The 14,160-nt window shown below is 37.5% G+C and overlaps 1 protein-coding gene across 3 annotated transcripts in view; it reads right to left on the bottom strand.

The window, feature by feature from the left end:
- XPOT (exportin for tRNA) overlaps positions 1 to 14,160 on the bottom strand; it is a 43,211-nt gene that overhangs the window by 9,533 nt on the left and 19,518 nt on the right. For all 3 annotated transcript variants that reach the window (XM_055327964.1, XM_055327966.1, XM_055327965.1), the window contains exons 10-22: positions 13,972 to 14,010; positions 13,779 to 13,841; positions 12,723 to 12,847; positions 11,706 to 11,850; positions 11,436 to 11,555; positions 10,763 to 10,857; positions 9,839 to 9,908; positions 6,616 to 6,854; positions 5,409 to 5,694; positions 3,696 to 3,885; positions 1,537 to 1,653; positions 1,244 to 1,359; positions 305 to 352 (exon numbers count right to left, since the gene is read on the bottom strand). In XM_055327964.1, the coding sequence (XP_055183939.1) occupies positions 305 to 352; positions 1,244 to 1,359; positions 1,537 to 1,653; positions 3,696 to 3,885; positions 5,409 to 5,694; positions 6,616 to 6,854; positions 9,839 to 9,908; positions 10,763 to 10,857; positions 11,436 to 11,555; positions 11,706 to 11,850; positions 12,723 to 12,847; positions 13,779 to 13,841; positions 13,972 to 14,010 (1,653 nt within the window). The remainder of the gene's footprint in view (positions 1 to 304; positions 353 to 1,243; positions 1,360 to 1,536; positions 1,654 to 3,695; positions 3,886 to 5,408; positions 5,695 to 6,615; positions 6,855 to 9,838; positions 9,909 to 10,762; positions 10,858 to 11,435; positions 11,556 to 11,705; positions 11,851 to 12,722; positions 12,848 to 13,778; positions 13,842 to 13,971; positions 14,011 to 14,160) is intronic.

The raw sequence follows: 14,160 nt of genomic DNA, 5'->3' as shown, positions 1-14,160 counted from the left end.
AAGGACTCAACTTTTTCAAAAGATATAGCAACAAGTCAAACACGATTAAAACCACTAACAAGGGATCCCTGGGTGGCACAGCGGTTTGGCGCCTGCCTTTGGCCCAGGGCGCGATCCTGGAGACACGGGATCGAATCCCACATCGGGCTCCCGGTGCATGGAGCCTGCATCTCCCTCTGCCTGTGTCTCTGCCTCTCTCTCTCTCTCTGTGTGTGACTATCATAAAAAAATTAAAAACAAAACAAAACCACTAACAAATCTACATGTAAGACTAAAGTGCAGGGGCATGGAGCGCAAAGCTTACCCGTTTGAGATGAATTGTTTTCAAAGTCACTGCACACTCAGATAAAGCCTATGGAAAAACAAGCGTGAGAATTTTAGTACACTTCATTTTTGGTTACTGATCCCACTCTTATTTCCGTGGCCACTGCTTATTAACAATTACTGCCAAACAAGGACAGAGGAAGGACAGTGACAGGTCTATACAAGGACAGAGGAAGGACAGTGACAGGTCTATGAAATAAGTGGGTTGGTAGAAAAAGGAAAAAATTTAAAAACGCTGTCTTACTGCAGAAATATGAAATTATAAGGCTTTTACTAGGCTTTGGGGAAATGAGTAGAGGGCAGTGCTTGACAGGAGTATTCTGAAAATGAGATCTAGGGAAACTATCATCCAAGCAAGAGAAAGTTACTCTTAATGGTTAGGAAAAAGCCATTAAGCACCAAAGTTTATAATGAAAATAGTAGAAAACTAGTAACTCAAATCAAGTTGTAAAGAGTGTTTGTATCATGTACCCTTTTCATGGTCCTAAAAAAGAGGAGTTGGAGGCTGTTAAAGGAGCTGGATTTTATAAATTTTAATATCAGGATTCAGTGAGAATCCACAAAAGGTCCAGAAGGTATCATCAATCTTTTAAAAATGAATCCCAATGTGAAATTAATTAAAAGAAAAATAGGGATCCCTGTGTGGCTCAAAGGTTGAGCATCTGCCTTCGGCTCAGGGCGTGACCCTGGGATCAAGTCCTGCATTGGGCTCCCTGCATGGAGCCTGCTTCTCCCTCTGCCTGTGTCTCTACCTCTCTCTCTGTCTGTCATGAATAAGTAAATAAAATCTTAAAAAAAAAAAAAGAAAAAAAGAAAAATAACGGCAATGAGACTAACATGGTCAATCTGGCCTTAAAGAAACTGTGAGTTAGAATACACACGATGTACACAAGATAAACAAAGATTCCTGGGTGCTTACCAACACTGTTTGTGCATCAGCCAGATCAAAGGTTTGTTTTAAAGGTGCTAGGAAACACGCGGGGACAATGTGCTTATAAACAAAATCAGCAAATCCCACTGGTCCATCTTTACCTCCTGTCAAGACAATTCAAATTTTCATCTTGTATATAAAAAAAGGCAATTAGTTATCATCAGGGGAAGTCAACTCCGAGCTCCTGTCTACGTTAGAGCTAGGGTTCCATTTTTCCTTTCTAAGGGTCTTAGGAAACAGGTTGGAATCAAGTTTTTTTTTATGTTTTTAAATCTTCTTACCCCACAGTTCTACCAACTTGGAAAGGATGATAAAACATGTTTTCTGTGCAATCGGATCTGGATATTCGACTGCTCCTTGGATAACAGTAACCAACACTCGTTCTACATTCTCTGCACCTGAAGAGAAATAACAATTTGAATTTAAAGATTTGAGAGAGTGCATGCGTGTGAGCACATGCGAGGGAGAGAGCATGTGAGGGAGAGAGCATGTGAGTGGGGGAAGGGGCAGAGGGAGAGAATCTTCCAGGAGACCCCTGCTGAGCCAGGAGCCCAATATGGATCTCACAATCCTGAGATCATGACCTGTGCCAAAACCAAGAGTCTGACAATCAGCTGCACCACCCAGGCACCCTGAATTTAAATTTAATAAGACCTAGAAAGGCAACCCAAAGGCAACTCATTTCATGATTTTTAATTTTTATTTTTGGATAATTTAATTAACCTGTATTTTTAAATTCTTTTATTACTATTTTTAATTTAGATTTTAGGTAGTTAACATACAGTGGAATGTTTCTGGAGTAGAATTCAGTGATTTATCACTTACATACAACACCCAGTGCTCATACCAACAAGTGCCCTCCTTAATACCCAACACTCATCTAGCGCATCCCCCACCCAACTCCCACCATCAACCATGTTTCTTCTCTATCATTGAGTCTCTTACAGCTTCTTTTTTTTCTTTTCCTGCTTCCCGTATGTTCATCTGTTTTCTTTCTTAAATTCCGCATGAGTGAGATCATATAGTATTTGTCTTTCTTCTTATTTAGTATATTTCACTTAGTATAACATATTGTAGCTCCATCCATGTTGTTGCAAACAGCAAGATTTCATTCTTTTTGATGGGTAACTAATCTTCTTTATCCATTCATCAGTTGATGTACATTTGGGCTCTTTCCATAGTTTGGCTACTGTTGTAATGCTGCTATAAATATCACGGTGCATGAATCCTTTTGGTAAATACCTGCTAGTGCAATTTCTGGATCATAGGGTAGTTCTGTTTTTGAATTTTTGAGGAACCTCCATACTGTTTTTTCTAGAGTGGCTGTGCCAGTCTGCATTCCACTAATAGTGCAAGAGGGTTCCCTTTTCTCCACATTCCTGCCAACACGTTTCTTGTGTTAATTTTAGCCATTCTGACAGGTGTGCAGGTGTGAGATGATATCTCAGCTAGTTTTGATTTGCATTTCCCTGATGATGAGTGATGTTGAGCATCTTTTCATGTGTCTGTTAGCCATCTGGATAGTCCTTTTTATTTATTTATTTTTTTTAAAAAAAGATTTTATTTATTTATTCATGAGAGACACACGGAGAGAGAGGCAGAGACACAGGCAGAGAGAGAAGCAGGCCCCGAGCAGGGAGCCTGATGCGGGACTCGATCCGGGGACTCCAGGATCATGACCTGAACCAAAGGCAGACGCCCAACCACAGAGCCACCTGGGCTTCCCATGGATAGTCCTTTTTAGAACTAGAAGTGTTTCTTCATGTCTTCTGCCTATTTCTTAATTTGGCTATTTGTTTTTTTGGGGGGTTGAGTTTGATAAGTTCTTGTAGATTTTGAATACTAATCCTTTATCACTTATGTCATTTGAAAATATCCTTCCGTTCCATAGGCTTTTAGTTTTGTTGTTTCCTTTGCTTTGCAGCTTTTTATCTTGATGAAGTCCCAAGAGTTCATTTTTGCTTTTGTTTCCCCTGCCTGTGGTGACAGATCTAGTTAAAGAAGTTGCTGCGCCAGAGGTCAAAGAGGTTGCTGTCTGTGTTCTCTGTGTCCTTTAACACTATTTGTTGAAGATACTCTTTTCCATTGGATATTCTTTCCCGCTTTATTGAAGATTAGTCAACCATAGAATCGAGGATCCATTTCTGGGTTCTCTATTTTGTTCTCAACTGTCAGGTCAATGCTGGTAAGCTGCCACCGTGCTATTTATACCACTAAAGAATCAATTAAAGAATACTGTCCTGGGAAAATGGGAACTAAATACAAATTAATTTTAAGACCCTCTACATGAAATGGATTCCCACCTTGATAATGATGAACTGCCAACCCAGGGAGAAATATACAACCACTTTAAAAGTATGATATTTACTTCAACTAGCTCTTGCTCATATTGACATACAACTGTGACAAGGCCTCAAGCAGATAATCTCAGCACCCCCACCTTGATTTGCTATGACTTCACTCATTCCACTGCCTGTGACTGTTTGCAGGAAAGCAAAGTAACTCCTTCGCAACATTTGCTTCTCTAAAGCAGCAGACTGGTCATTTTCTTCTGCTGGTCGGAGCAATACCTCAAAAATTGCATGAAGGAGAGGCATGAACATTTGTTGTAAAAATGGAGATACCTGTATCTGAAGATAAAAAACAAGTATTACTACTTCTGAAAGGTGAAGGATAATTATTAATATGAAACTAAGAAAAACATGCTTCACATAAAGCCTTTATCCAGAGTTTCTTATTTATTTATTTATTTATTTATTTATTTATTTATTTATTTATTTATTTATTTATTTATTTATTTATGATAGTCACAGAGAGATAGAGAGAGACAGAGACACAGGCAGAGGGAGGAGGGAGAAGCAGGCTCCATGCACCGGGAGCCCGACGTGGGACTCGATCCCGGGTCTCCAGGATCGCACCCTGGGCCAAAGGCAGGCGCAAACCGCTGCGTCACCCAGGGATCCCCTATCCAGAGTTTCTATTAAGGATATATATTTACATAATTCTGTTGGCAAATATCAATGTCAGGACAAAAATCTACATTAAGGATATACGGTATTGAAATCTTCAAAATTGTTAAGTTCAATTCATTTCCTATAGTTCAAGATTCAGGTTAAAATAACAGGGATTCTGGGGCACCTGGGTGGCTGAGTCGGTTAAGCATCAGCTCAGGTCATGATCTCAGATTCCTGGGATCAAGCCCAGCATTGGGATCCTGCTTCTCCCTCTCCCTTTATCCCTCCCCCCAGCTTGTGTTCTCTTTCTCAAATATATAAAATCTTAAAAAAAAAAAAAGGGATTCAGATATATTTCACAATTGAATATTACCATAAAATATTTTCTAATTTAAATTATCAAGAATTTGCTACATTATACTGCTAAATTATAAGTAGAATTTATATGATTGGGCTCTCAAGGCCTTACATGCCGTGAGGTAAATTGCTTAACTTCTCTGTCTCAATTTCTTTTTTTTAAATTTTATTTGAGAGGGAAAGAGTGAGCAAGAGCAGGGTGAGAGGCAGAGGGAGAAGTGGATTCCCCCCCGCCCTGAGCAGGGAGCCTGACGTGGGGATTGATCCTAGGACCCCGGGATCATGACCTGAGCCAAAAGCAGATGCTTAACCAACTGTGCCACCTAGACGCCCCTCAATTTCTTCATCTATAAAATAGAATAGTTATCTTTAGGAGGATCGAATGAATTAATATACAAAAGAAAGCTTAAGACAGATTTTGAACACAGAAAGCACTATGTGTTAACCATTTTTATTAGCCAGCTTATACTTGACTTAAATTTCCTTGTACAATAAAACTGACTTTAATACACTGAATTAATTTCAAACTCCTGCCTGGGCACTCAAAGTTACAAGTTCTTATTTACTGCTAGACATTTTAGTACTCAATGTTGTTTTCATTTGCTTCTCTAAATAGTAGATTGTTTTCTTCTGTACAGAGGTAAGGTTTTTATTAAAGCATCCATTAAATATGGCCTATGTGTCAGGCAGTGTGCTAGACACTGGAGAGGACTATGGTCCATGCCCTCAAGTGACTTACATTAAAAAAACAAACCAAGGGGCAAATGCCAAAATGTATCTGAAGATAAATATATCTAATTTAAAAGTCAGGAGAGTCTCTGGGCCCTGAATGTCTGAGGTACCTTAAATTTGGCTGTAATCTGGTTGATAAGAGGAATGAACTCCTGGAGGTCTTTTGCTTCACAATCTTTGAGCATGTGTTCAGAGGCAGATGGGATGAATGGAAGAACTTCTTCCTCTAGGCAAATAATCATGCGATGAAGGAAAGTACGAACTCCACTTCTGAGAATATCCTTTTGCAAGGGACAACTGAGGGCTGGCAAGAATGTCTGTAAACAGTCCAGATAAACTTCGGAACAGCCACACTGTTTCACAGTCTGCTTGTTGCTGAAAGCTTTGCTGGTTCGGCTATATAAGCAAAATCAGACAACTAGTTTTAACTTTATTCTTTAAAAGTTTTACAGAGTAATAAAAAATAACGCACAAAAAATTAAACAATTGACAAAACTAAGAAGCCAATTACTTATTTTCTATGTCATGACTACTTCCATCTTTAGCTAATATGGTTGTTATACTATTGCTTCCAGTTACCATTCCAGAAAGGGTTCAAATTAAATGAATGAGAGGTAATTAATACAATTCTAGTAAGAATCCACCTAAATGTTTTACTAAAATCCTACTGATAAAATATACAGAAAAGAAAAAAAATCCACTTACTATGACTGGGCTGTCTGTACTAGACAATCTGCAAACTACTGATTTAAATTTAGAAAACAATCTTTAGAATCAAGTTATTTATACAACCTAACATTAGCTTTTGCACTGAAGTATTCTAAAGAGCAACTTCTCTGTGTAGAATCAGCAGTCACTACAACTTTCATATTGTTATTGTTTGCCAATAAAATGTACGGGCAGGGAGAAAGAAAAGGCAGCTTAGGTGGTCTTCAGGACACAAGGCAAGAGCTAAAAAGAAGCCTCAAGATTTTGTCAGTGCCAAGACTGATCCAAAATGGCCCAATAAGTCACTGGTACATAAACTCTTCAGCTAATCCCCCTAAATACATGATCAATTTATATTAAAGAAGTCAGAAGAATTAAGGATTTAAATACTGGTCAAAACCAGAAATGCAGAATATTACGTGATCTATTCCCTTCTTCAGCTAAATCTTCTAATTCACTGAGTTTAGAGAAGAAAGGTTTAGATAATTCTCTGGACAATCCAGTTTTCAAAACATAGATGTGTTTCCCCAATTCTAAAAAGATCCAAGTAAATGGTTCTGTGTGTATACACTCACTTTACAATTTTAATTTAATTATAATCACACTCACCTGGCAAATCCAACAGCATGGTTGAGACAGTCTGCTAGTGATGCCTGTCTTTCTTCATCTTGTGCCAGCATCAATTTTTCTAATAGAATTTTAAACTTCTCCATTAGTGGAGTTAACAGATTTCTCATTAATGCTTGTTTCCGTTCAGCTGGATATTCACTATTAACAATCAGCACTCCGGCTGTCTCATAAATAAACAGTTGATCATCGCTGCTCAACAAAGACTGGTAACCATTCTCCTAGAAAGAAATTTAGTCCTATTGGTGTTTATCATTGTTTATTTATTTACTTTTAAAGATTATTTATTTATTCATGATAGAGAGGCAGAGACAGAGAGAGAGGCAGAGACACAGGCAGAAGGAGAAGCAGGCTCCATGCCGGGAGCCCGACACGGGACTTGATCCTGGGACTCCAGGATCGCGCCCTGGACCAAAGGCAGGGGCCAAAGGCAGGTGCCAAACCGCTGAGCCACCCAGGGATCCCCTTTATCATTGTTTAGTTCCTCTCATTTAAGCACAGTTAATGCAACAAGCACAGGAGATGTAATCTATCACATAAACGCATTATTAAAAAGCAGATCAAGTACTTAAAAAAAAATTTTCTCCCAGCACCATATAATGGAAAGAAAACTGAATTTGAGGTCTAAGGGTCACAGGTCTAATACCCCCCTTTTTAAAGATTTTATTTATTTACTTCTAGAGACAGAGAGAGAGAGAGAGTCAGAGACACAGGCTGAGAGAGAAGCAGGCCCCATGCAGGAAGCCCAACGTGGGACTCAATCCCGGGTTCCCGGAATCACGCCCTGGACTGAAGGTGGAGCTAAACCGCTGAGCCACCGGGCTGCCTAATCCTCCCCTTGATAAAACTTTGCGAATTGTCATAGAAGATAATTATTAGTTAGCCTTCTGACTTGTTCTCTTTTTGTAAAAATCTTATTTGTAAAAACTGTTACAAGGCTAAAAATGATATGTACAAAGGTGCACTGAACATTAGTATAAAGGCCATATAGGTTAATATTTTAAAGAGCTTAAGTACTGAGTAGCAATAAAAACCACACAATAATACATATACAGCAGTTGTTACTTTAAAACATTTGAAAATAAGACTGCAAATCAGAGAAATAGTTCTCATTCAAGCACAAGTAAATATCCCATATACTTAATTCTTGTTAATGAATTTTATTATATTTTACATTTATATATAATTTTTTTTAGAGAGAATCTTAAGCAGGCTCCACACTTAGCGTGGAACCCAACATGGGGCTTGATCTCAAGACTCTTGAGATCATGACCTAAGCTGAAATCAAGAGTTGGATGCTTAACTGACTGAGCCACCCAGGTGCCCCTATTTTTTACATTTATGCATCCAGAGAGGTCAAGAGGGTGAAAATATCAGGTGTGGCCTCTAGATACAATACTAAAGCTCCTTGTAAAAAATTACATAAAAATCTAGACTTAAAACATAAATTATGTGATTTTATAATAAAAGAATACCTCATCTTAGGGGCACCTAGGTGGCTCAGTCAGTTGAACATCAGACTCTTGATTTCAGCTCAGGTCATGATTTCAGGGTTGTGGGATTGGGCCCCACAGGAGGCTCTGCACTTGGCAAGGAGTCTGCTGGACATTCTCTCCCTCTTCCTCTGCCCCTCCCCCAACTCATATTCTAAAATAAATAAATCTTAAAGAAAAAAAAAACACCTCATCTATTAAAAGAAGCATGTCCCTATGTAAAAGTCGCTAAAGCATTTAAGTACCACTGGGACTAACCACTGCTGCAGGAGCTGAGAACTCAAAGATAAACTATATAAGGTACTTTAAAAATGGATATTCATTACCCTATTAAGCAGACAACATCAGGTAAAAGCAATTTGAACAAAGCCTTTTATATAGTAAAAAGGGATTACGGGTATAAGCCCCTGTTTATATTAATGGTACAAAAACATGAACTACTTAATATCTATAAGATAATATAACTTAATAGGATTTCTAAGTTGGCTCCATGCCCAGTGTAGAGCCCATTACGGGGCTTGAGCTCACAACCCTGAGATCAAGACCTGAGCTGAAAATCAAGAGTCAACTGCTTAACTGACTGAGCCACCCAGCTACCTCAGAACTTTCTGAATGCCTAACTCTCATTGGTCAGTGTGAACTGCTACAGAAAATTTGGCCTTAATTAGGTGAAGTTTAATACTGAGGTTTTTGTACTGTACAAAGATAATTTTACTACAGAAGTCATTAGTAATTCTTCATGCAGTAAAATTATATAACTACTATACTCTAAATACTGATATTTACTTCAAAGAATAAAAGTATTTTTATGTTTAACACTTTTTTTTTTTTTAAAGATTTTATTTATTTATTCAAGAGAGACACAGAGAGAGAGAGGCAGAGACACAGGCAGAGGGAGAAGCAGGTTCCATGCAGGCAGCCCAACATGGGTCTCCACGATCACACCCTGGGCTGCAGGTGGCACTAAACCGCTGCGCCACCGGGGCTGCCCTATGTTTAACACTTCTAAGTGGCTACTTCAGTAGTAACTTTTATCAAAATGAAAAAAATACGTAGAAGTTAAAACACACTTACAAAGCATCTCACTTAAATCTTTCTTACGAAATGAACACCAAAATAGCAATCAGCATTTAAACTTTTTTATCCAAAGCGTCAAATTATCCCCAAAAAGTCAATCTAATGGTCGCAGTCACTTAGAACAGCTAATATGATCATATACTAAACAGGAAATAATTTATAAATTGAATTTTTCTTTCTCCATAAAATACTTCAACATTTAAGAGAAAGCCGATCATATCCCACTCTGCCAAATTTATCATTTGATTATGATTCCTTTTCATTTTTATTAATATTTTTAAAAATTTACTTATTTGAGATTAGGGGGAGGAGCAGAGGGAGAGAGAAACTCTGCACTAAGTACAGAGCCTGACCCTGAGATCGAGCCCTGAGCCAAAACCGAGAGTTAGATGCTTAATCAACTGCACCACCTAGGTGCCCCTCTGTTTTTATTAATTCTATTGATATGTTTTGCTTACTAATCTCAACAGTATTTTGGTAACCAGAACTAACCCTTGTATATAAGCCCCCATCCCTGCCACTGCCAACCCCATTAGGAAAACTGTCCACGAGGCACAAGCCTTAAAGACTAAAGGCATGTGTGGCCATCAATGATACTTGGGTAAAATCTGTAATTTGGAAAGACAGATACTTACAGGTGGAGAAAGCTCTAGTAAATCTTGTATTCTATTCAGAATATCTTCAATGAAAGGATTCATTTGTTTACTGAATAAAGGCAAAAAAGGAGAAATCACAATTATGTAAACAACTGTGCTCAAAATACAAAATTCCTTTTTAAAAAGGGTAGGAACAAAAAAAATTCTATTCTAAGCTAATCAGATGTGATCATTAAGACAAGCTAGAATTTTTAAAAATTACAAACTTTTTTTTAAGGTCTTATTTATTTATTCATAAGTGACATACAGAGAGGCAGAGACATAGGAAGAGGGAGAAGCAGGCTTCCCATGGGGATCCCGATGCGGGACTTGATCCCGGGATCTGGGATCACACCCTAAGCTGGAGGCAAATGCTCAACTGCTGAGTAACCAACGCATTCCCCAAAATTACAAACTTATAAACCTAAGAAAAAGTAGTTTTCATACCAAGAAAATGGTACTAATAAGAAACAATACGAAACAGAAAGGTTAAAAATTTTCCTTTTTTTTTTTTTTTAGGTTAAAAAATTTTCCATGAAATATATTCTCTAGAATTTCAAAGAAGCCATACAGTAATCTATAACAATAAAACTGTTGGCTAAATACATAACTAATGTCATTGGTGATATGTGTTATATATAAAAATACATATAACTGCAAATAAATATATATACATACAAAAAATATATATAACTGCAAAAAGTATATGTCATGCAAACAAATCTCTTTGCAGTGATCAACCTGGCTACTGAATAGAAGAGGTCATAACATTATGATACTAAAAAAGAAAACCTGATTAAAAGAAATAAACCTAAAACAAATAGAATCAAATCTACCATAGGCTTTTAGAAAATTAACTTCTAGGTCTTATTTAGCAATCTTAAAAACAAAAAGTAAACATAACAGCTGATATTTAATACTTACTTCAGAGATTTGACAAATCTGGAAAACAGGTAAGCAGTTCTGCTCCGTACTTTTGCACTAGAATGTCGCAGACCTCTATGATCTAAGAAAGCCATCTAAAGAAAGAGACACCTTTACTATTTCTTTTTTTTTTTTTTAAATTTTATTTATTTATTTATTTATGATAGTCACAGAGGGAGAGAGAGAGAGGCGCAGAGACATAGGCAGAGGGAGAAGCAGGCTCCATGCACCGGGAGCCCGACGTGGGATTCGATCCTGGGTCTCTAGGATGGCACCCTGGGCCAAAGGCAGGCGCCAAACGGCTGCGCCACCCAGGGATCCCACCTTTACTATTTCTGCACTTATTTTAAGTTTTTGTTGCCATTGTCACAATACATTTTTGTTCCCATCAAATTTTACTTCTTAGCTCCTAGAAGGCAGGAACCAGGTATACATAGCAAGTAATCCTGGAGGGCACCAATAGGCCCTTGAGGACTTGTTTTAGGTGACTGATTAAGCCAGAAACTGTTCATTTTAAAGAAACAGAAGAGGGGACAGTTCCAGGATATTTAGAGTTTCTGAGAGCTTTTGGCTCTGGGAAAAGTTATAAAGAAGGAATACCATCTGCTCAATAGCTAAAGTACATGGGAACCCACCCCCCCCGCCCAGAAATTGAGAATAAATGAATACTTACTAGTACACATGGAATGTGCTGAGGTTCAACTGTGAAAAACTTTTCATATCTAACAACAGTTTCGAAGAACTCCAATGTCACAGATGTATGCTGATAGGAACTAACTCCTGATGTTACCAACTGGAGCAGGAAAAAGTTAAGAAATCTGTCCTTATTCATCGTAACATCAAAATGCCCCAGTGTTAACAGATGCTAACTTAAGGAACTCCCACTAGTTCACAGTGAAAACAGAAAATCATGTTCAAAATAAATTATCTGTAGTATACTTACAGTTCGCATCATATCCTGCAAAGCACTAGCTTTTGAAACATCACCTGAGAAGTGAGCACCATGAGATACTGGAAGAGCTTCTGCCAACATATACAGCAATCTTATTGCTACTTCAACTTCCATAAAACGTGTGGTCTGCCAATTCCTACCAAGACCGAGTACATACATGAGATCTGAATATAAACATTTTATGCAACACCAACAAAAGCCTCTTTAATTAGTATTTATTTTTTTTCATGAGAGACACAGAGAGACAGAGGCAGAGACACAGGCAGAGGGAGAGAAGCAGGCTCCCTGCAGGGAGCCCGATGCAGGACTCGATCCTGGACCCCGGGATCATGACCTGAGTCGAAGGATCTACAGCTGAGCCACTCAGGCGTCTCAAAAGCCTAATTATGAAGAAGTCATAGCAATTCCTTAATTTCAACAGAAGACAAAACTTACATCACAAAAGTAAAAAATAACTGGTGCAGTCCATTTCATTGTTTACATTTCAAAGAGCAGTGTTTCCCCACAAGGATAATGATAAACAGAGACGACAATGACATGGATGAAGTTATAGTGTATTATGCTAAGGGGGATAAGCCAGAGAACAAATACTCTATCACTTCACTCATATGTAGAATTTAAGAAACAAAACAGATGAACAAAGGGGAAAAAAGAGACAAACAAAAAGAATCTAAACAATAAAGAACAGAGGGTTACCATAGGGGAGGTAGATGTGGGGGATGAGTAGGGGATGGGTACTAAAGAATATACTTATCATGATGAGCAATAAATAATGTACAGACCTATTAAATCACTATAATGTGTACCTGAAACTAATGTAACACTGTATGTTAACTACACTGCAATTAAAAAAACAGGTAAATGGAGACAAGTGCATTGCTTCAGAGATACACATAAAATCTTAATAAGTAACAAAAATTAGTAAGTTATGTGAATAATTTATTGTAGATGATCATCAAGGAAAAAGGGAAAGGCGCAGACTTGTCACAAAAACAGTAATAAACTTACTGTAGTGTAGAGCTAAAAACTCTGCGAACAGAAGCCAGCAGTAACTCTGGTGAAACTTGAGCAAGCCTGTCCAACAATAACTTCAGTTGTTTTCTATATTCTACAAACATGGCTTCATCTTCACCCTAAGATATATTTAAAAATTTTTATTTTAAAACTTAAAAGCCTGAAAATTCACATAAATGGTTGGTTCTCATACAGTATTATGCATTTATAAATTTAGTATGTACCTTTTCTCTCCTCACAAATAAGCATTTCTGAACACAACCCTAGACCTCAAAAGCCTGGAGCCAAAAACAGTGTATGTAGGAGGTTAAATTAAGGACAAGAATCTGAAACCAAATGGGTTCATGCTGCGCTTAATGAGAACTTCACCACCTTATTTGTACTCCTTGTATCTTGTAATACCATATGAATGGAAATATCTGTAACAAGCCTGGCTCTTTGTAAGTATGTCATGTGTTATCATCACCATTATCTTTTCACAGTCCAAAGTTTTTGATGCCTCAGGTGGGGAATTGAACACTTAGCACATTGCAAAATAGTATAAGCCATGCTTGAGTTGATAGGAAGCACTTGATGATCGTTGTATTTGATGGTAAACTGACTCACTGGCAACCGTGGACAAGACTTGTAACTACAACAGGTCCAGAGAGTTAAATGACTCATTCCTACTCTCCCACAGATACTTATGATCTGAGGTCCACTGACCAGGCCTCAACTCATCACTCTTATTAAATGTAAACTGCAATATGATCACCAATGATATTGTCAATATTTTACAAGTTCAATGCCACAAAATGTTTTTTAAAAAAGTGACAAAATACCAAAAAGGTATTTTTTGAAGATATTATGAAGGATTATAAGGCTTCTATTAATTCACCTAAGGCTGAAGTCAATCGTAACCAAGAGTGACTGTTAAAATACTTCCTGTTTTAAAGGACTCTAACAATCAAAACTTAAAATGTTAATTTGAGGTAAGTAAATAACGAATTAAAACTGGTTTCCCCCCAGTGTAAAATTCTTTTTCTTTTTTTCCCACTGTAAAATTCTTACCTCATTTTCAAAGTTATATTCTTCATCATAAGTCAGTTTTTTCATAACAGCCAACATGATTGCCTAAAATTAAGAATAAAATGTTTTGTGTCAGTTTCCTTTAACTTGATATACTTTGAAATTAACTTGTATTTCAAGACAGACTGCAAATACATATTCTAGTATTGGTTTATAAGAAGCAAAAAAGAATTACCTCCACATTAGCTTTTTGCTGATCCGAGAGCACTGGAAGCTGTTAAAAAGTAAGAAATAATTTATTAGGTTTCCTAAAGTTATACTCCCTTATCACAATATTTTTTTAAAAAATTTATCTTAAATTTTATTTATTCATGAGAGACAGAGAGTCAGAGACACAGGCAGAGGGAGAAGCAGGCTCCCTGTA

This window comes from Nyctereutes procyonoides, unplaced genomic scaffold (assembly GCF_905146905.1).
Source record: "Nyctereutes procyonoides isolate TBG_1078 unplaced genomic scaffold, NYPRO_anot_genome, whole genome shotgun sequence".
Classification (NCBI taxonomy): Eukaryota; Metazoa; Chordata; class Mammalia; order Carnivora; family Canidae; genus Nyctereutes; species Nyctereutes procyonoides.
Note: the sequence above shows the minus strand (reverse complement) of the source record. Positions and strands in the feature narration are given on the sequence as shown.